Genomic DNA, 21418 nt, shown 5'->3' on the forward strand with positions numbered 1-21418 from the left:
GGCGGCTAAGCAAAGTAATAAATTAAATGTGTGCACCACAGTAGCTAGAAAAAAAATACTTTCAAAGATCAATACAGAGATCTGTCCTAAGTTCGTTTTAATGGCGTTTTTGCACTTGAGGAACCCCTCAACGGAAAGTAAAATGGAAAACCATAGGTTCCCTTTGTATTAACATTTATTTAAATGGTAATGCTTATGATTACCGTTTGTCACCATTTTGTAAGGTTTCCGTTTTTTTTACAGAATCAATAGCGCAGTAGACTCCAACGGAACCCCTCAACGGAAACTGACGCTGATGTGAACACTGCCTAAAATATTTGTTTTCTGTAATAATAAAGCTGCAGTTTTGTTTTTTTGTTTTTTCTACTTTTAATATTGCTTTTCTATAACAGAAGTAAATCCGAAACTCCAAGCAGAATACACATGTGGGAGGAGTATTGAAAGATTTTGATGTCTGACCTAGTTAAGTTTGGTGCCAAATATTTTCTTGTAATTAACACCTTCATATCACACCAAGTGGATGTGTCAACTCTCAGGAAAGTAAAGACCTTCAGGGCTGCTGCATAGTTGTGATGTGTTTCATCGTTCTCTTACTAGAGTCTCTGGGTTTTCTGCAGTGTAGTATTGGAGTCTTTCCCAAGGAGTTATTTTCAAGTACATAAGATGTGAAGTGTCTGAATTTTACTGCTTTTACTTTATTTGTCGATTTGGGTCACACATGTGATTACATAAGTCACACATACCTCCCGACAAGGGCCCTTGGTGGGGGGGGGGGGGGGCAACTCGGCCGCCGGGAGCTGACGCTGCCCATATGGCATCACTGTCCATATATGGACTGTGATGTCAGGAGGAGGGGAGGAGTCCCAGGCAGAGAGCTAGAAGCGTCTCTGCTCCGGGACTCCGTCTCGGGGGAAGCCCCTTGACATCACTGTCCATATATGCACAGTATTGTCAGGAGCAGAGCAGTGTTCCAGGCAGAGTGCTAGTAGCTCTCTGCCCGGGACTATGGCTCTGGGGTTGCCCCTGATATCTCTAGCTGTATATGGACAGTGATGTCAGGGGCTTCCCCGGAGCCGGACTACCGGAGCAGAGTCTTTACTAGCACTCTGTCTGGGACTTCAGCTCTGCTCCGGACATCACTATCCATATATGAACAGTGATGTCCGGAGCAGAGCAGGAGTCCCAGGCAGAATGCTAGTAGCTCTCTGCCCGGGACTATCGCTCTGGGGTTGCACCTGACAACACATATATGGACAGTGATGTCGGGCTTCTCCTGCAGCGGAATTCCCAGCCAGAGCGTCTGCAATGCTCTGGCTGGGGATTCCACTCCTAGAGGGACCCCCTAAGTTGCTACCTACAGGGGGGGGGCTGTGTGGCAGGAGGGGCTACCTGGGAGGAGGGTGGGCCATTTGGCACTACCTGGGAGGGGGGCTGTGTGCCAATATCTACAGAGGGCACTACATATATGGGGGTACAAACTGGGGGCCTAACTTCTATATGGGGGCACAAACTCATGTTTTCTGCTATTTTTCTGCTGCCGTGAGTACCCCTGTAAAGAGACCTACTAAGTCTGTGTCGCCCAAGGGCCCACATAAACCTGGAACCGGCCCTGCTCCCAACTTTCGAGTATCGCAAAGAGGGACAACTGATGCATAGTGGGTATTTTTTTTCCTTTTTAAGCCGCACCTCTAACCCCACCCATAGACACCCTGTTCAGCCCACACAGTATCAATCCCCCATAGTGCCTCCCCTCAGTGTAATGCCCCCATAGAACCCCAAATATCGTATAATACCCCTATAGCTGCCTCCCACACAGTATAGTGCCCCATGGTGCCTCCCACACAGTATAATGCCATCTAGCAGCCCACATACAGTATAATGCCCTCTAGCTGCCCCTATACAGTATAATGCCACACAGATTTTCCCCATGCAGTATGGTGCCCACATATAAAGTGCCACAGTGCCCATGTAGTTAAATGGGGGAGACAAAGGAAGAACGTCCGGCGCACCTAGTGCATCATCTCATGTTGTTTGAAACCAGCGGGGATCACGGGGGTCAGTGGTTATGGTAACCTTGTGGTGTTGTGCTAGGAGCACAATGTCCCAGTGTGCCTGTCAATGGATGGACACTGCAGCTAGGAATCCGTTCAGGGGCCACCAGGGCTCTGTCGATAGCAGTATTGGAGGAGGAGAAAAAAACGGATTGGGTTTCCCTTCACTGTCACTCGGTGGTTGTGGAACTTTTTTGGAACTGATTGTCTCAAATAAAATGGTGGAAACGAAATATACTGAAAGTACATGCGTTTATTGTAAAATAATAGCGAGGCGTTTCGAGATCGGACCGATCTCTTCATCAGGCTGAAAAAACACAGAGCCCAGTGTGACACATGAATAAGTGTTCATGGTCTCTCGAAATGTTGTGGCAAAGAGAGGAGGCATGAGACGGAGAGTACAGCATTCTCGGCTTTGAACCACAAAAAGGAAAAATAAAAAAGGACTGGAATTTGTCCCATTGAAGCGACTTGCAGTTGAGAGTACGTCTTTTCATTACTACTGTTGTTGTTGTGCATATCCTGCTACAAATCTGACTATTGGACTGTATATATGATAGGAGCGCAGTGAGGCTCCTGGTTGCAGATGCACGTGTAAAAATTATCTACATCTACTTAAACAAATCCTTTTGCATGGACATTTAGAGCTTGTTTGCGTAGCGGGTCCTGTCGCAAAATCCGCCGCAGAACTATTTCTGCTGTCGGCAGGAAGGTTCCTCCGTCCAATTGAAATCAATGGGAGGTTCGGGCGGAATCTGCCCAAAGATCAAGCAGGACGCTTCTTTTTCTGGCTAGCTGAAATAATCAGCAAGCGGGAAAAAGAAGTGTTCGACCCCCATTGAAATGAATGAGAGGCGGAATTTTGCAGAGCATTCCGCAACAGAGTTCCTCCGTGTGAACATACCCTTAAGGAGCAGACTGCCTGGGCTCTCCTTATAATTCTACTCATAAATGGCCTACTCAGCTAATTTCAATGGAGAGAAGAGTAAGCTACTGCCAGACCTATAAAATCGGTGAGTTTAGCGGAGCTTCGTCTGTTATGTATGGCCACCTTTTACTTTTTTCTTCTAGCGCCCCTAATGTTGCTGATCATGAAAAACCTCCACATTCTGTGCACTTCACCAGTAGATATGCATGTGCAGTTGCTGACAACGTCTCCTGTGGTTGAGGATGTATCCTTGCCGATCAGCATGCGATCCTGCTTGTCGTAGAAGAGGCCAATCATGGATATCCTCCGCTTGAATATTTACAGCAGTATGTCGGCAGAAGGTTATTCACAGATTGTAGACTGCAGTAAAATTAGTCCCGCACATGGGGGAGAGCGAGAATCGGCTTGGGCGTTTAGATATTCTGCAGGTGACCTCATACTATCCAGTAACTACAATGATCTTGTTACATAACTGCTATTTAACCAATTTCAATTACTGATCTAAACTGCTCCACCAAAATGGATATGAAAGCAATCTCCGATCTTCCACAATGCACTATAATATTACCATTAAAGGATATATTGAGCAGTACAATATTCTACACCAGTACTTTAGATGTGTTAAATAGTGAATGCTGGGGATAGACTATTAAAATAAATACTATGTGACATTCTAAGATACTGATATATACGTATAACACCGCATGTTTCATTTCAAGGTCTACGAATCCCCGCTAACTGCGAGCTTGTGGTGGGAGGAGAACCTCAGTGTTGGGCGGAAGGACATTGTCTTCTTTTTGATGACTCTTTCCTGCATACAGCATTTCATGAAGGTAGGTTTCTTTTCAAGTTTTTAAAATGACTCTTTGTTTTTATAAATAAAGTTTATTGAAACAAGCCATTATATACAATGCTGATGTGCATAACACAAAAAAAGTGGAAAATGGTGTACAATGAAAAAAGAAAAAAAGCTTCTAACCCTATCAACATGACAAAAATGTACATTATGGGGGGCTGTCAATTGAGGTACCATGAAGTACATTTTTGTCATAGTGATATTACAGTGACTGTCTTGTGTACGTGCGAAATGAGTGATGGGGACGATTAGGTAATACAGACCCCTTCTCCTGCCACAACTGTGACAGGGTTTGAGGAAAAAACGGATCCCAGCAGTTAACCTCCTTAGTTCTGCGATCAAACATGATTGTGACGCTGCAAAACTAACCCATTTTTTTTACGGTGATCACAGGTTACGGCCACCCGGGCAGGTATCACCATGAAAACAGCCCAATACCTCCGGGGGCCTACTTGCCGTATGTCCTAATAGGTGCCTATATTTGTATGCACAATATGCTAGCATGCAAAAGTTAATATGTTAAGTTGAAGTTCCCATAGAGAACAAAAAACAAATGTAATAAAAACCTTAAAACAAGGACGCAAAACTTATAATATAAACCTATATATGATTATAAACCTAGCAGAATCTCTACTAAAATTCAACATTCCACCCCATCTATTTAAAAGCTAACGTGTACGCACCCAAAAATGGTACAAACAAAGTGCAACTTGTCCTACGTCATGTAGCTGTGTTACCGCAAAAATAAAAGTTAGATAATCCGGAATGCCGATATGAAAAAAAATAAATTGTGTTTATTATTTTTAATAAAAAAGTTTAGTCAGTGTGTTATGAACTTAGATGTTTAGAGGTGGATCGACACGCAGTACCCACTGTCACTAAACCCGTCGGGTCTGCGGGACTGACGGATTCAGTGAATAGCGCTAGATAAAGCTGCTCTGTATAGAGAATACAGAGCAGCTGTATCTCTCAAAAACGAAAAATAATTTTTAATAAAAACTACCGTATTTTTATAAAGTTGCACCAAACACACTGACTAATCTTTTTATAAAAAAATACATTAAAAATTTGCCTTTTTAACATTTTACATTTTAAGCCCAAAAATGTTTTGGTCCTAAAGTGGCTAAAAGGACAATCTCCAATAGAATTTTTGTATCCACCAATACCGTCTTATTTAAATTAAACACATGCTTTTATTTTTATTTCTTTAGGATTAGCTGAGGAAGGACCTAGAGTGATTTTCATGGTTGATTTGTGGCATCCCAATGTTGCAGCAGCTGAACGCCAAGCCCTGGATTCCATATTTGCTCCCGGACGCTGATTTTAAGAACACCGCTTTTGCGGCAAAACATCTATGCTCATGGGATATTGCCTCAAAAAAAAAAAAAGAATAAAAAAAAAAAAAAAGCTTGTCTCTAAAAGAAGAAAAACCTGTGTATATTAACTACATCTTATGTTATCTATTTAACCATTGGCTTTTTCATAGGTTTACATTGTAGAAATGATGTGATGGGGAAGCATATGCATCAACCAACTTGCAACTCTCTGGCACTAAAGAGCACCAATCTCTACTCCGCAGAGGAGAGCACTTTATATGGTGGCTAAAGACTCCTGGCTCCATATTAAACAAACAGCACAAACCAACCTTGTACTTAAAAGCTTAACAACAGGACTGGGAGAAAATCAATAGGCGCTAATAGGAAGTATTCAGGGAATGGCTGGAAAGACTCTACAATGCTCAGTTCTGTAGCGAGGACTGTATTCTCACATTGCAGCTAATACCATATTCTCCATTCTCTACTAGAATGCAGCACTACTATAGTATGTTTTATGTTGCTTCTGTATATTTATACAACTCTGAATTACAAGTTAAGGACATGACATAAGGCGGTGTACTTCTAACACAAGAATATTCTGTCAGGTTCACATCAAAATCGCTCAACCATGTAGGATTACCGATCGCTCAACCATGTAGGATTACCGATCGCTCAACCATGTAGGATTACCTTCTAGTTCTCATAGATATATTGGGGTGATTACACCCTCATTAATCATACGGGAGATGTCTCTCAGCTCAGCCATGACGAGGAATGGAAATTAATAATGTCTTTTTAACTGAGCTTCAGTGCTGCATTCTGTGACCATTGTGTACACAAGGGTCTATTGAATGCAGTTGATAACGCTCAAATCCTAGATAAGTGGAATAAAATGAGGACTATCCACTATGGTCCAAATTTCTAGAGACTGTTTTTGAATTGACAAATGGAATATTTATTCAAATGTCTTTAGATATATAAGAGCTCACTTATGTAGTGTGGGCATTGGAAGGGCTGGGTCAAGATTATTTTTAAGGAATTTCAGAGATCTCGTATCTTTATCCGACCAAAGCATTTTTGTTTGACAAAAGGAACCAGTTTGCAGTTTGTCTGTGTGTTCCAGCTCCAGATTTTAGGATCTCTGTTAATGGTGGTTGTAAAGCAGCCATTTTGTCTTTAATGTAGAAAAAAAGATTATTTTTTTTCTTTTGTCTTGTACTTTCGGTGCAACCAACTCCATTTTGTTCTGTAATAAAAATTTAAAAAAAGTGTCTCCAGATATATAATGTTTTCATTTGGTATTTCCTTGTGGCAAAAGATGAATAAATCTTTTTCATACATGAAACATTTAAAAAAAAAAATTAAATTTGGGATTTTGCAAAGTGTGTGTGTGCGTGCGTGCGTGCGTGGTAATCCTCTTAGACACGGGTAGACGTGTCGATGGACCGTGGTGCTTTTTATTCTATTTAGACATGCTGACAGTACATACCACCATCCGTTAGATACTATTTACTTATTTTGTTATTCCTCGTTGAGTCCCAGTTACCCCTGATGGCTCTGGAGGCGTATGCAGTGCCAGGTCGCCCATTGCGGGATGGTAGCCCGACGATCCAGAAGGGTGAGCACGTTAGGGCTGAGTGTGAGTCAAGAACAGAAATCACTTGGCTTCAATACAACCTACATCTTCTATATAGTGATGATCTGATGCTTATTTTTTTTTTAAAATAATAAAAGTTATACGCTTTAGTTCCATCAGTGCCTTTCAGTGATAGCTGCAATATTTGTATGCATGTCTCTTAGATGAAAGTGTAATGTGTATGGGGTTCTTCCAGCCTTCCCCCGACATCAAATGTCTGAGGAAAGAAGGATTGGGCATGTTACATTTTAACATGCCAGATCATTGTTTCCGTCTTCCCATTGAAAACACATGCATGGGTGGCCAAGCGTTCATGTGTATGGTGGAGTCGGGTGGAATAGCTGTCCGCTGAAAAAGCCTTCAGCCAGAAGCTATTGTAAGTGTATGGGCAGATTAACTGCAGGATATTTGTACTGTCAGGTTGGTCCTAGAAAACCTTCATATAATATCCCAAAACTTTGAAACCAGCACCACAGATTTTTATTTTTTTGTAGTGTATGTATGTATATATATATATTTACAGTGGGGGCGTGTGTGTGTGTGTGTGTGTATATATATATATATATATGTGTGTGTGTGTGTGTGTGTGTGTGTGTGTGTGTATATATATATATATAAAATTTATTTTTGTGCGCAAAATTTATATTGTGAAGGTGCCCCTTAAGTTTTCAGAAATAGTATAATAAAATAACCTCCATTTAATAGTCCTCACAAGCAAAAAAGAGCGCACATTTTGTATTTCATGGTTGAATTAATCAGAGTTCATCTATGTACTGATTAACAGTGATGAATAAAACAGTAAATGTACCCTGTAGGACTAAAAAATATTCAGACAATTAATGTAATCTCAGTATTTTTTTACCAGTAAATTGTCCAGAAAATCCATTCTATAAAAATGTGCATTCTATAAAAAAATGCACATTCATGTGGTATTGAAGGGCTTGGCCAGGAATAATTTTTATTTTGACCTTATTTGCCATTTACAAATAATTTTGTAATCTACTATTTGTTTCAATGTACCAGCGTTTGTGTTCTTTAATGCGATCACGTGAATTTTTTTACTTCCTGTGACGTTTCGTGCCTCAGCCCAGCCTGCTGTTCTGTCTGAGCCAAGGCACAGCTCATCATCTATTCCGTGTACAGGCAGTGGGGCGGGCAGATGTTCCCTGAGCTCTTCAGCCCTCTGCCTCTGGTGCCCCTGCCTGGGGATTACTCTGATATGTCAGGGGTCCTCCTGAACCGGAATCCCCGGTCAGATGGTCTAGGGTTGGACGATGCACCCTCAAAGGGTTCAATACCATTAATTCATGTATTTCGATACTAAGCTGTGCGGCTGCACAGCTTAGTAGTGTAACACATGAACTTAGTTAGAGCGGGGCTGCGGCTGTGTAATACAGCTATTACCCCGCTCCTGACAACAAGTGCGCTGCACTAATGAGCACTGGCACTAAAGACAGAGAAGATGGCGGGCGCACTGCAAAACATCCCCATGTTCTGTCTTCAGAGCCGCCGCTCATTTCACTTAATATGAGGTACGAGGTGTTATTAATTTTGAATCCATGTGCCTCACATTAATAGTAATTAACCCCATCATGTACCGCATAATGTTGTCCATTATGACTGTGAGAAACATGATGTGATTAATTACTAGTAATGTGGGGCACACGAAGGTTCAGAATTCATCACACCACGTGCCTCATGTCAGAAAATGGAAGAACTTCTTTGTATTGTTGGCAAGGTATCGTTTTGGTATCAAGAATGGCAATACTACATGTATCGGTATCGAAGTCCACATTCTGGTCTCGTGACATCCCTAGTAACGTCGTCCTGGAACGGAATCCCCGGCCAGGGCGTTGCCAGGGATTTGGCTCCTAGAGGGAGCCCCTGACATCCCTGTCTATATATGTACATCGACATCAGGGGCTCCTCCAGGAGCGGAGGATTCCCTGACGTCAATGGCTGGGGATTCATTCCACTCCTAGAGGGAGCCCCAATGGCATGATCTACAGAGGGGGCGGGGGTAGCGCAATCTATGGGGGGCATTGTTGTTGGCTTTATACTGCATGGGTGCGTCTATGGGGACTTTTTACTGTGTGGGGGCAGGTATTTGGCATTATACTGTGGGAGGCAGCTGTAGGGGCATTATACTGTGTGGGGGGTTCTATGGGGGCATTATACGGTGTGGACTAAATTGGGTGTGTATGGGCGGGGTTAGAGGCAAGGCTTAAAAGGAAAAAAAAATTGCAGTGCCGCATCGGTTGTCCCTCTTTGCGATACTCAAATGTTGGGAGGCAGAGAGCGACTTACATACGTTTATGGTAAATGATGTAAAAAAAACTTTATTACCATTGTGTGGAGTAGTGTTTGATGTTTGCGTCATTGCAATGCTATGTTCACACAAGGCTGATACACTGCGATGCACAAAGCGTATCCGCCTTGGGCACCGCTGGAAATTCCGGCACAAAAAACGCTCCAAATTGTGGTGCGGTTTTTCGGCCAGAATGCCCACTGCGAAAGCTGCACATAAAAAAAATGACATACTTACGTAGCCATGGCGACGCGTCCCTCTGCTGGCTGGCCCCCTGGGATGACGTTTTATCCCATGTGACCGCTGCATCCTGTGATTGACTGCAGCGGTCACATGGGATGAAACGTCATCCCAGGTGTCCGGCCTGGATGAAGAAACACAGAATTCTTGGTAAGTATAAGATCTATTTATTTTCTTGAGTTGTGTCTTTTTGCTGCAAAAAAACAGCGATTCCGCAGCAAAAAAACGCAACATCTGCTATTTGTTGCGGGTTTGACCTTCCTGTTGAATTCAATTTGGGAAAACCCGCAACAAATAAGGAGCAATTACGCAAAAATAATTGACATGCTGTGGAATAAAAAAACCGCACTGCAGGTCAGTTGCGGAGCGTTTTTTTCCGCTCAAAATTCACGCAGCGTGTGGATGAGACTTTTTCAAGTTCCATCCACTTTGCTGCTTCTGTATTATTCTGCGGCTTTTCTGCAACTAAATCCATTGCGGAAAATCTGCAGTATTTACGCTACGTGTGAACTTACCCTAATATAGGATCTCTTGGCATAGATCCAGCAGCAGGTGAGGAAGACATGCTGACTCGATTGTGCATACCAAGATGTCTCACATAGGTGGAGGGGGCGGACTTGCATCTATCATGCTGTGAAAGGGGGTAGGGGGAGTTGGGTGCGGGGCCGGCGTCAGGGTGCTGACACTGCCGTTATGGCTTCTCCAGGAGTGGAATCCCCGGCCAGAGTGTTGCCGACGGGATTCTGCTTCTAGAGGGAGTCCCTGTCTAGGAGGCGGTGTAAAAACTGCTGTAGCAGCCATAGCGGCTGCTACAGGGCCAATGGCATGAGGGGGCCCATATAATCCCTGGTCACGGGGCCCCCCCATGCCCAGTGGCCCCTCTAGCAGCCTCTATGGCTGCTACAACGGTAGCGATGCCACATTCAATAGTATCTGCGTCCTCAGGACGCAGATGCCATTAAACGCTATGGCAGAGCAGGGAGGTAGCTCTATTCTGCTTGGGAGTCTGTAGCCTAGTAAATGGGTAGAGTGCTAATAGCGCTCTGCCCGGGACTCTGGCTTTGAGGTTGCCCCTGACGTCACTGTTCATATATGGACAGTGATGACTGTCCATATATGGACGGTGATGCCAGGAGGAGAGACTGAGTCCCAGGCAGAGCGCTAGAAGCGGCTCTGCTCTGGGACTCAGTCACTGGGGAAGCCCCTGACATCACTGTCCATATATGGAGCAGCGTCCCAGGCAGAGTCCTAGTAGCGCTCTGCCTGGGATTTTGGGTCTGGCATTGCCCCTGACATCACTATCCATATATGGATAGTGATGTCAGCGGCTTCCCCAGAGCCGGAGTACCGGAGCAGAGCCTTTGCTAGCGCTCTGTCTGGAACCTCCGCTCTGCTCCGGAGATCACTATCCATATATGGACAGTGAAGTCAGGAGCTATGCCTGGGACTATGGCTCTGGGTTGCCCCTGACATCACTGTCCGTATATGGTTAGTAATGTCAGGGGCTCCTCCTGAAGCGGAATCCCCAGCCAGAGCGTTGGCAATGCTGATTGGGGATTCCACACCTAGAGGAAGCCCCAAAGGTGGTACCTACAGGGAGGGGGCTGTGTGGGCACTATCTGGGAGGAGGGGCTGTGTGGGCTTTACCTGGGAGGGGGCCTGCGTGGTACTATCTAAATTTATGGAGGTACAAACTGGAAGCCTAACTTCTATATGGGGACACAAAGTGAAGTTTTCTGACATTTTACTGCCGCCGTGAGTTCCCCCGCAAATGCGCCAACTAAGTCTGTGTCGCCCAAGGGCCCACATAAACCTGGAGCGGGCCCTGGTTGGGTGCCTGCAATTAGAGCAGGGATAGATGGTAAAAAAGGAGCATGATGATTATTAGTGGGTGTTTGTGACCGTGTGCAGGGAGGGAGCTGGGTGACTGTAATTAGAGCAGGGAGGGACCCTGTGAACATAGAGAGGTGTGGCAGTATGCAAGTTGCTGAGATGCTGTGGCGGAACAGGGGGGAGGGCTGTAAGCGGTCTTCTCACCTACAGCAAGGGATCGTGGGTATGGTGGGTTGCATGACCGGAAATAGCCAGGACCAGAAGCAAGAGATGTAAACAAACAGAGCAGCAGTGTCGATTGAGATCAAACAGAAACTGGTTAGAAGGTATGTAGGGGGTTTTAGGGAAGGCAAACCAAGGCTGGAGGGATACTTTTTAAAAAATATATTTTCCTGGCCAGCCCCTTTAGCTTAGGGGTTGTCCGAGATACCAACATTTTTTCAAAAACTGTGTCATACATTACCCCTTATACAGACAACCTAAATAAAGCATTATTTTTAAAAAAAATTCTACTTACCACAGCTCTTCTTTGAATTTAGCACAGCTTGTTTACATGCAGTTCAGCTCTGGTTTGTTGATCTTTCCTTGTGATGAAACTTGTTTTCCTTGAACGCTCATTGCAGGCTGCAATGAGCGTGCACGTACCTTCCAAGAGTTCACGTGAGCTGTCCTTGCTCCTCCCCGCTGACATCCTTCACTGGACTTGTCTCCTTGCTGACGTTCTTGAAGGATGGTGAGCAAATGTTATCCCCCCCCATAACGTTTTTCACATTTATGTTTTCTTTCTCTTTTCAGGTCTATAAACCTCTTCCTGTCTACCCCAACCCTCGTCCACCCTCTTCTATCCCATGTCTCTCTCCACTAAGGCTATGTTCACACAGAGTTTTTCGCAGGAGGAATATCTGCCTCAAAATTCCGTTTTGAAGTGTGAGGCAGATTTACCTTTCCCTGCACGCTGATTTTCGCAGCGTTTTTCGCCCGTGGCAATTGAGCGCCGCGGGCATAAAACAACGCGAAATACGCTTTCTTTGCCTCCCATTGAAGTCAATGGGAGGTCAGAGGTGTAAACGCCCGAAGATGAAGCGACATGCTCTTTTTTCCCGCGAGGCAGTTTTGCTGCTCGCGGAAAAAAGACGCCGACACCTCCCATTGAAATCAATGGGAGGCATTTTCGTGCCGTTTTTGCCGAGTTTTGCGACGCTGTTTCCGCTTAAAAAAATCTTGTCAAAATACTCTGTGTGAACTTAGCCTAATGCTGCCTCCGTTATTGGACTTCATGTACCATTCCTCCTCCTCACATGCACTTTGTGCTGTGAGGAGTAATTTTATTACATAGATGACACACTACCCCTCCCTCCACCTGTACCTAGCGCTATTGTGCGTAGCGCTATTGTAACTTATCGGAGTAGTGGAATCCCACTATGGTCGGGGATTCCGCTCCTGCACGCTTTGCTTGGACATAGACCTAGGCAGAGACATGAAGCAATCCGTTGTGGACCGGAATCATAGTGGCGCTGTCTACCTAAGGGCGGATTTACACGAACGCCATATACATCCGTGGAACCCGCGTGTTGGGCGAACGACGTGATTTTTGCGACGTTTTTTCCGTAGACAATGGAGGTTTATTTTTTTTATCCTTTTTTATACACACCTTTTTTGCTATTTTAGAATTTTTATTCATAAAGTTTGAAAATAATAGTAAAAAAATAAGCTTTTTTACGTTTCAGCTATTTTTTTGGAGTAATAACATAGTTTTACCCTAAAATAGACCTTTTATTTGTGATAGTCATTGTCTACCGTAAATTTTAATATATTACATGTCTATATTAGGGTAATTGGGTCAGCGCTAGCGTTACAACAATGATTGGCGGGGTGGAAGGTTTTTTTTGGGGTGGGTATTTTAGGTGTATTTATTTTAAAAAAATTTGCACTTGACTTTACTATTTTTTTATTACTATGGTCTTTCCCTCAAAGGTCAAAAAAGACCTTTGGGGAACTTCATATATTTTTTTTCTTTCTTTTACACCATCTTTTCCACTGTAACTGGAGCTGCACAGCAGCCCCGGTTACAGGGGAAATCAGCCCTCTCATAGTGACGATTGTCACTAATAGGGCTGTGCTGGGTCTAGTTAGACCCAGCAACAGTCTGCCACTAACGGCACCCGGCGATCATGTGCCCAGTCACATGATCACCGGGAGGAATAGAGACCGCGCCGCTGCTGCTGTCTCTATTCCTATACACAGCGTTCATTGAACGCTGTGTAAAAAGACATCGGAGAAGACAGAAGCAGCGAAAGCTGCTTCTATCCTCTCCTCAGGGTCCCCGGCAGTCACTGACAGCCGGAGACCCGACATTCAGCTGCCCGATCGCGCGGGCAGCAAGTTAAAACCCGAGCCGTAAAAAGTCTATGGCTCGGGTTTTAAGGACCCTGACCGCTGGCCGTAAAAATACAGCCGGCGGTCGGGAACCAGTTGTTAAACAGTGTTCTATTATAGGCTCTGCTCCGGGACTCGCCTGACATCGGAGCAGAGCCTATACTAGTGTAGCGCGGCTCCTCCTTGTGCCTGCTCGGTCCTACGGTGCAACGGTGTCCCGCGGGCCGCAGATAACCGCCTCAATGGCTGCATGCGACCCGTGTGCTGCGGGTTATATAATCCCCTATCAAAGCCTACTATGTGTAGGCTTTGGCAGCGTAACAACTAAAAGTACAGATGCTGCCACTGTACCTCTCTAGTCCGCAGGTGCCGTCCCTTTTCACTTTTTTCACTGTGAACACGCATAGGCGTGCTCACAGTGAAAAACTACATAGGCTGGGCGGGCAGTCATCAACGAGCACCCGCAGAAACGACACGTCACCAGTGACGTGTCGTATCCCATCCGAGGTCTCGCTGGGGCGAGACCATGTGATCGGGATACGACACGACGGAGGAGGAAGAAAAAGTGACGTCAGAAGTCATGTGATCCGAAGAAAAGAGCTGCCAGAGCGGAGAACAGACGCAAGATCGCACAGGTAAGTATATTATTCAATAGTAAATATGTGCATTGTGGGTTTAAATTTACAGTAAAAATATATATCGGACAACCCATTTAAATTCCATTAAATGGAGAGGTATTTTTTTTTGTTTTATTTCTATATTTTTTTAACTTAAATGAACATTAACTTGTTATAATCTAATAGTATTCCTGATATCTAGCTACTTTGCAATTTGCTTAAAAAAATTGTTGCTTTATCCTTGCAAACTATGTATGAGGTTACTGCCACTTCCTGTAATCTTCTGTCCACCATAGTACTAAGAAGATAACTTATGTGTGTTATTTTCTTAGTACTGCCCTCTAATATAATCGTTGCAGTAGCTGCTTGTGTATCTATATGCTTGTTATAGCCTGTTTTCTGTTTCTGCAAGCAAGCATTTTTATTTCCTGAACTAGTTCATACATACCTTCCTATTTCTTTCCTGTGTATCATTCTTATCTGCTTTACCGCCATTTTGCCTGTGATATCTCTGTATTTCTTTGACTTCATGTGCACTTTTCCCTAATCTGTCTGTTTGCTGCACGCATGTCCCAATAACTAAAAAGCTGCATGTAAACCCTAAGGTTGGGTCAAATTGTGGTTTGTTTTTTTTGCCACGATTCGTGGCAAGAGAGCATTTTTAGTGCAGCATGAGAGATAAACATTAGTGTTTACTTGCAGTTTTTTTTTTTCCCGAAAAAATAAACCGACAGAGAGGGACACAAGCCTCTACTGCCACGATCACATGAAAGAGCAGTACTAAGAAGAGAATTTACATGTGTCCCAGGAGCTATGAACTGGCTGTGTACATAGAGATTAGTAGAGGTGTGTGTGTGTGTGTGTGTGTGTGTGTGTGTGTGTGTGTGTGTGTGTGTGTGTCATACTGGCAGATTTATATATTAGTTACACGACTCCATTATAAATAGAACAGAAAATAGTGTGGCAGCTGAAACTGGGGAAAAGGAGGTGAAAAATTATTTGGAAAGCACTAAAATGTAGGTGGAGTGTCATAACATCGCTGATGACTATTTTGAACTTTTCGATAAAAACTCCGGTACACTTTAAGGATTTGTTTTTTTTACAGGGAACTGAAAGAGCACGTTCCTGATAGATTATAATGGTTTACTACATATTTCTACCAATCTACTTTTGAGAAAAGATTTCAATAACGTCACTTCATATATTATGCAGGTAAGAAAATAATACATTAGTATAGATTAAGTATTGTTTTTCCACACTCTAATTTCTTTTTATCTATAGTAAATTCCTCCGGCACTGGGTTTCAGCATATTTTTGTATTTTGAGAGAATCACAGACCTGCTTTGAGGAGAAAGCAGAAGTCCAGCTCTGATATACATTGACCTCGATTAAATTTTTTTAAAAGTAATATTTACATGTACAGGAATATCTACGGAGTGAATGGATTTCATTTTCTCTGGGCAATAGTTTAAAAGTGTATTTGTCCCAGGAATGTGCGTTTTCTAATAGTTCTACATCCATACACAGATCTTTGAATATTATTCCTTGTCAAGGGCGTAGGATCATAAAGGCAGCTCAAGCAGCGTCTATCAAGCAGCGACTATCGGGTCCCTAGGAAATTTTCAGATCCGTTTACCGTCTCTTCTCAAAGAACAGTGTAAAGGGCCCTTCCATTGCACAGATACTCCAGTGTTGGCAAATTGGGGATGGGAGGGTGGGTATAAGCCCAAAGGACAGGTTGCCTGTCTTCCCTTTAAAGAATGTGAGGTGCAAATAAGCATGGGCCCCCCTTGTCCTGGAATTGGGGTATACAATTTGGCATAAACATAAACTATCATTTGAAATAATGCCCCATTTCCAGCCCGGTTCCTTCTCATATTTGTAGATGATGGTTCACCAGATTTGTGCAGAACATCCTTTAGATATTGGTAAAAATTATGAGAATATATAATATTGATTTAAGAAACATTTTATTAAAAGAAATTTCATTCAAAAATCTTAACCTAAACATCAAATTCAGAAATTAAAATTTAGTGCATAAATATATTTTACACAAATAAAGTGCCCATTTTATATTCTTCCACCGTGCAACTATTATCTGTACAGAATAAAGCTGCATTATACGCTTTGCTAATATGTATTACAACATTGTGATCCGTGTATTGCTTTCTACAAATGATATACAAATATGTGAATACCCCATTTGTCCCACACGTCACCTGAAGTAAAAGAGAGAAGGTCTGAAATGTCAGCAGAGGTAAATACAAAGATCAATAAAATATCAATGACAAAATTTAACATTGAATTGGCCCAGTGAGAAAGTGAGTGGTTAATGAGTCATCCTATAAGGATTAAACTGGGGTATTCTAAATTGATAATTGATCTGGAAAATCTCAAATCCCACATGGCTGTATGCTCCCTAGGCCCATACATAATTGTGGCCAAGATTGGATAAGAGTGAATAAGCCTCTTGGTCCACAGCCCAAAATGTAGAATCCCGTTTCAGAAAAAAATTAAAGTGCCAGAACAAGAAGTTATGCTACAGATTGAGGGACATTTGTTTAGACGAGGAGTCAGCAACCTTTGGCACGCCAGCTGTTGTAAAACGATAATTCCCAGCATGCCCTAACAGCCTTTGGCTGAAATAATAAAGCCTTTGGCTGTCAGTGCATGCTGGGAGTTGTAGTTTAGTAACAGCTGGAAAGCTGACGGTTGCTGACCCCTGTAGAAGAATGATGTATAGCAGCAGTCCTTGTTACTTGTATTGTAGAGTTATGAACGGAGGCTGAAGCAGAGATACTCTGTGGAGGTTACAGGGTACGTGAAGATCATTTTGGATACAGTGTAATGACAAACTCAGCTCTGTTACTACTCCATTCACTGTGTACGCCATGTCTGTTTCTTTTAATGCTTGTAAGATGAACATCACATCTAGAGCTAAGTCAATGATATGGCCACTCCTCATCTGTCTGAAACTGGAAAAAATAATTGGGATTACTATGTGTGATCGCGACAGAACAACGCTATGCAAGGTGTGAAAAACATTTGTTCTACATAATTAGCATAATATTCATTAAGTGTGAGTCTAATTCCAATGTTATTATTACAATTAGTTGAGAAAGAGCTAAGAAAATATCCAACACTGTGAACCTGATCTTCTCTCAAATGTCTACATTCTCTGTTCTCAAATTTCTCTTATCTCCCAAAAATGTTCTGGTCCATCCAAGCAAATCTAGAATTTCTAAAAACCCATTCACATGACCGAAAAGTGGTATGAAAAATTGTTATGAGCATCTGACGGATATTTCCAACGGTACAATCATCATACATATGTCGCCACTTTCAAATGTAAATTTAAACCTCCTAACGCTCCATATGCTGCGGGTGTCAGTTGTATATTACAGCTAACACCTCGCACTAACGGCCAGGAGCAGAGAACGCTCTGAGCCTGACTCTTTAACTGCTTAGATGCCACGGTCCATAGCGACCGTGACATCTAAGTCATTAGGAGGCCACACCCACGAGCCCATCGCCCCCTGCGATTTGCCCGGGGGCCTAATGAAGCCCCCCTAGATCTGCTTTCTTTCAGCTCCTGTTAAGCCCTGCCTGAACAGGAGCCGGAAAAAACAACAATATATTGCAATACATTTATATTGCAGTGTATTATACCAACGATCTGATGATCGCTGGTTTAAATCCCCTAGTGGGACTAACAAAAGAATGCAAAAAATAGTTAACGTTTTTAGTAGTGTACAAAGCATGCAAAAATATAAAAAATTAAAAAAACATTTTTCCTCTACAGTAATGTTAAAAATTAATCAAAACCATTACAATATAACATTAACCAGCACAGTGACCACCTTAGGGGGGAAAAAAAATGCCAGAATCACTGTTTTTTGGTCACCTTAGCACTAAAAAAAATAATTATATAAACTGATCAAAGAGTTGTACGTACCAAAAAATAGTACCAATAAAACTACAGCTAGTCCTTCAGAAAATAAGCCCTCACACCACTCAAAGGACGAAAAAATAAAAGTTATGGCTCTCAGAATATGGCGACACTAAATTTTCTTTGTAAAAGTAGTAAAAACATTAAAATGCCAAATTTGGTATCAATGTAATCGTATTGACCAGCAGAATAAAGTGAAGTTGCCGTTTTTACTGCTCGGAGAAAGACGTAAAAACGAAACCCCCCCCAAAAATTTTTTTTTTTTTACCAATTCCACCCTACAACTAAACTACAACTCCTCCCACAAAAAAAATAAGCCCTCACACCACTCCATTGATGCAAAAAATAAAAAAGTTATGGCTCATGGAAGGCGGGGAGTGGAAAACGAAAAATGGGTTGGACTTTAAGGGGTTAATTTTTGCAAGATATGTATTGAAAATATTTACCAATAATGATTATTTTTATGTAGGCACGATTAATTGTAATCACCACTAAACAAAAATTCTTGTTATTTTTATTTTATGAATTTGGATCGGGCTATAATGGCTCAGAAATTAACAAATCATAATGATGATCGCTACGTGTAAACAGGACTTAACTTACATAATGCCTTTCGGGTTGTCCTATTACTTCGCCTTTTATTTCACTGTTGCCCAGCTCTCTACGGATGCCTAGCTGCATAGTTATAGCTGATTAACATAGGATATTTCACAAAAATAATATATGATGAAGTAGCATAGAAACCTTGAGCGTCTGAGTCCATTGATGTTTAGTACGGGAATCACTGTCAGTTGTTCATCGGCTGAAACTTCCAAATGTAATTCGGCTCGCTGAATGGAAAGACTGAAGATATCCGAGTCAATGTTAAAGGCTGCCTCTTTTATTCCTACATCCAAACACAATGTTTTGTTAGTTTGTCAGCCAGATTTACATTGTTTTATAGGCACCTAAAAATAAAGGCAAATGCTTAATATTTTTCTAATGACCCCACCAACATGTAATATGGAGATCATGGAAACGAAATTTATTCTAGAAAAATCCACTTCATAACTGATGGGGCAATAATGTGAGTGTAAATCTTTGTGAATAAAGGAGTAGTAGTTACATAGTACATTGTTTCCAGACATAACTGGTCCTCAAGTTACAGAATCTATGGGGGGTAAGTAGACTCTACAGCAGACAGATGATGAAGCTCCAATCTAAGCCACTGGCGAGAGGTACAGATAGGTAGGAAAGCACAAAGTAATTTTTTTTTTTGGGGGGGGGGGTCTACCTATAATATTTATAAAATGTGATTGCATCCGGCACAGGTTCATTGTAAAATAGAACGAGATACAATTATTAATAGTAATGTTTAAAAAAAAAAAAAAAGGAGTTATATGTAATCCATGTCTACAAAGATTAATTTTGCGGCATTACATAGTATATAATGTGCAGCTACAAATTATCTGCAATATAAACCATAAGTAAACCACGGGCCTAAACTTGTTTTTAAACTCTGAAAAACTAGTATCAAACTCTATGTGAAGTGGTAGTATGTGATAGAATATCAAGAGGGCTTACCTTCATCTAAGATTCCTTGAAGACCCTTTATTCTTCTGCAGCTGAATCCAAGCTTGCAGCACCTGTAGATCCTGCTCATGTATTGGAAAAGGTTCTTTTGGGGGAATGTTGGCTTGATAGGTCGAATGAAGACGTTGAGCATATACACAGAGCTAGGGTCTTGATTTTCAGTAGAACCTTGCCATTGTGTCCAGGACTGGTTCATGTAGTTGCATTGTGACCGGTGGTATTTAAGAATATCCTGTCCTTTAGACCATCTGTCAGCACCAAGTATTTCAAGGATCCTCTCCATCCGTTCTCTATTATGACTTTCGGATCTCTGTTTCTTGATAAAGTTATTGGTTTCCACAGCTCTTTCTATCTTGTTGGGCACTGGCGTATGTCCATGAGTTTTCCTTGAGTACATGGGCAAAGTCCAGGATACCTGGATGAAGACAAACAGGCAAAGCCAAAATGTAGACATCTTTCTTATTTTGAAAATAACTTCTGAAGTTGTGCAACCTCGGCTTAAATACTCCAGCCCAGATCCCCTCCTCAAAAGCCTCTTTCTCAGGATGTGTCATGGAGCATTGAATGGAAAATGGCCTTTCATATAGGATGATGGTGTCAAATCTCTGAACAATGTGTTTCTCATGCTGAGATTGAGACTTGTTTGCACAGCTACCATTATGGTAATGAGACTCCTAAACCTTTTTACCCAAGTCAGAATTCACAGCATGGAAAAGACTGGGACACAAAGTCTGTGACACCCTTAACATGTCTTGACATAAATATAAGAAACCAAATATCCACTAAGGTTCTAAGTAGCATATCAAATTGTGTATATTTGGGGTCTCATTATTAGCTGCAGGCTTGAGAGAACATAAAAAAAAGTTCTTTACACCAGTAATGAGATTTGCATCATCTATGTATCACACATTGGTCTAAGTTCACTACTTTTTCGTTCCATGAACCCTTCAGATTTGTATACAACTATCGTGTTTGTTTTTCTACCAAACTCTATGCCTTATGGGTTAATACTGTGACATCCGCATGGCTACAGAAGTCTGCCCCGGACAATGGAAATTTGGGGCTCAGTAGCATTTGCTTCGGAAATTCGGGGCTTTGAAGTGCAAGAATGAGATCTCATTATACAGGACAGGATCACTAAAGTGGGTGGAGGTGCACAACATACATTTATGGGGATGGTCCCCACTTAGCAGGACAGTGAATAGCCTTTTGATCACCAAAATACCTTGTATTTTCCCATTACTACTTATAGGACATATTTTGCATCGTCCATTTGTACATCTGGTGATGTATTCCTTCTGGCAATTCCCCCTCCTATTACATTAATGGGAAAACTAGAGCATGTTGTTCAGCTAAGTGCCTGTACTCTTGATGTCTCCATATTTTACTTAAAGAAAAAAAAAACAGAACAAAAAAAATAAAAAATTAATACCTCTCAAACCTTCAGCAGATATATATTTCTCCCGAACGTTCCACTACATAGAACATTAATTATGATCAGATTTACAGTGTACACCCAAAGGTAAGTTACTCCATAATTATTCTTTTTTTGGTACACTTTATTTACATCACTTTCTTTAGGAATCAATATTTATTAGCTATTTAACATTTTTAACAAAAAGTCTGGACAAGAACATCTGCAAGTGCCAGAGCTGATGACTGGTCATACACATGGTAATAGATCTCTGCAGGAGATCCTGGTGAAGAGAGATGAGAACAGAGGATCTAGAATAAAA

The 21418-nt window shown here is 42.1% G+C and overlaps 2 protein-coding genes across 4 annotated transcripts in view; one reads left to right on the top strand and one right to left on the bottom strand.

Annotated features, from left to right (window-relative positions):
• ASPHD2 (aspartate beta-hydroxylase domain containing 2) overlaps positions 1–6422 on the top strand; it is a 93381-nt gene extending 86959 nt beyond the window's left edge. For all 3 annotated transcript variants that reach the window (XM_075830869.1, XM_075830859.1, XM_075830851.1), the window contains exons 3-4: positions 3699–3812; positions 5047–6422. In XM_075830869.1, the coding sequence (XP_075686984.1) occupies positions 3699–3812; positions 5047–5156 (224 nt within the window). In that variant the 3' untranslated portion in view covers positions 5157–6422. The remainder of the gene's footprint in view (positions 1–3698; positions 3813–5046) is intronic.
• A 9749-nt stretch (positions 6423–16171) lies between these two features.
• On the bottom strand, positions 16172–20094 carry LOC142743224 (uncharacterized). Its single transcript, XM_075853773.1, has 3 exons — positions 19674–20094; positions 18855–18996; positions 16172–17136 (listed from the first exon to the last, which is right to left on the bottom strand). Exons 1-3 carry the CDS (start codon positions 20077–20079, stop codon positions 16917–16919), a joined length of 768 nt encoding a protein of 255 aa, XP_075709888.1. The 5' UTR covers positions 20080–20094; the 3' UTR covers positions 16172–16916.
• Positions 20095–21418: the final 1324 nt, after the last annotated feature.

Source organism: Rhinoderma darwinii, chromosome 1, assembly GCF_050947455.1.
Source record: "Rhinoderma darwinii isolate aRhiDar2 chromosome 1, aRhiDar2.hap1, whole genome shotgun sequence".
NCBI lineage: Eukaryota > Metazoa > Chordata > Amphibia > Anura > Rhinodermatidae > Rhinoderma > Rhinoderma darwinii.

Coding starts and splice junctions, on each gene's coding strand:
- LOC142743224 (XM_075853773.1), bottom strand. CDS start 20,079: ATGTACTCAAGGAAAACTCATGGACATACGCCAGTGCCCAACAAGATA. Junction 18,997..19,673: donor TCAAGGAATCTTAGATGAAG/GTAAGCCCTCTT, acceptor GTTTGGATGTAG/GAATAAAAGAGGCAGCCTTT. Junction 17,137..18,854: donor AATGGACTCAGACGCTCAAG/GTTTCTATGCTA, acceptor TATTTTTTCCAG/TTTCAGACAGATGAGGAGTG.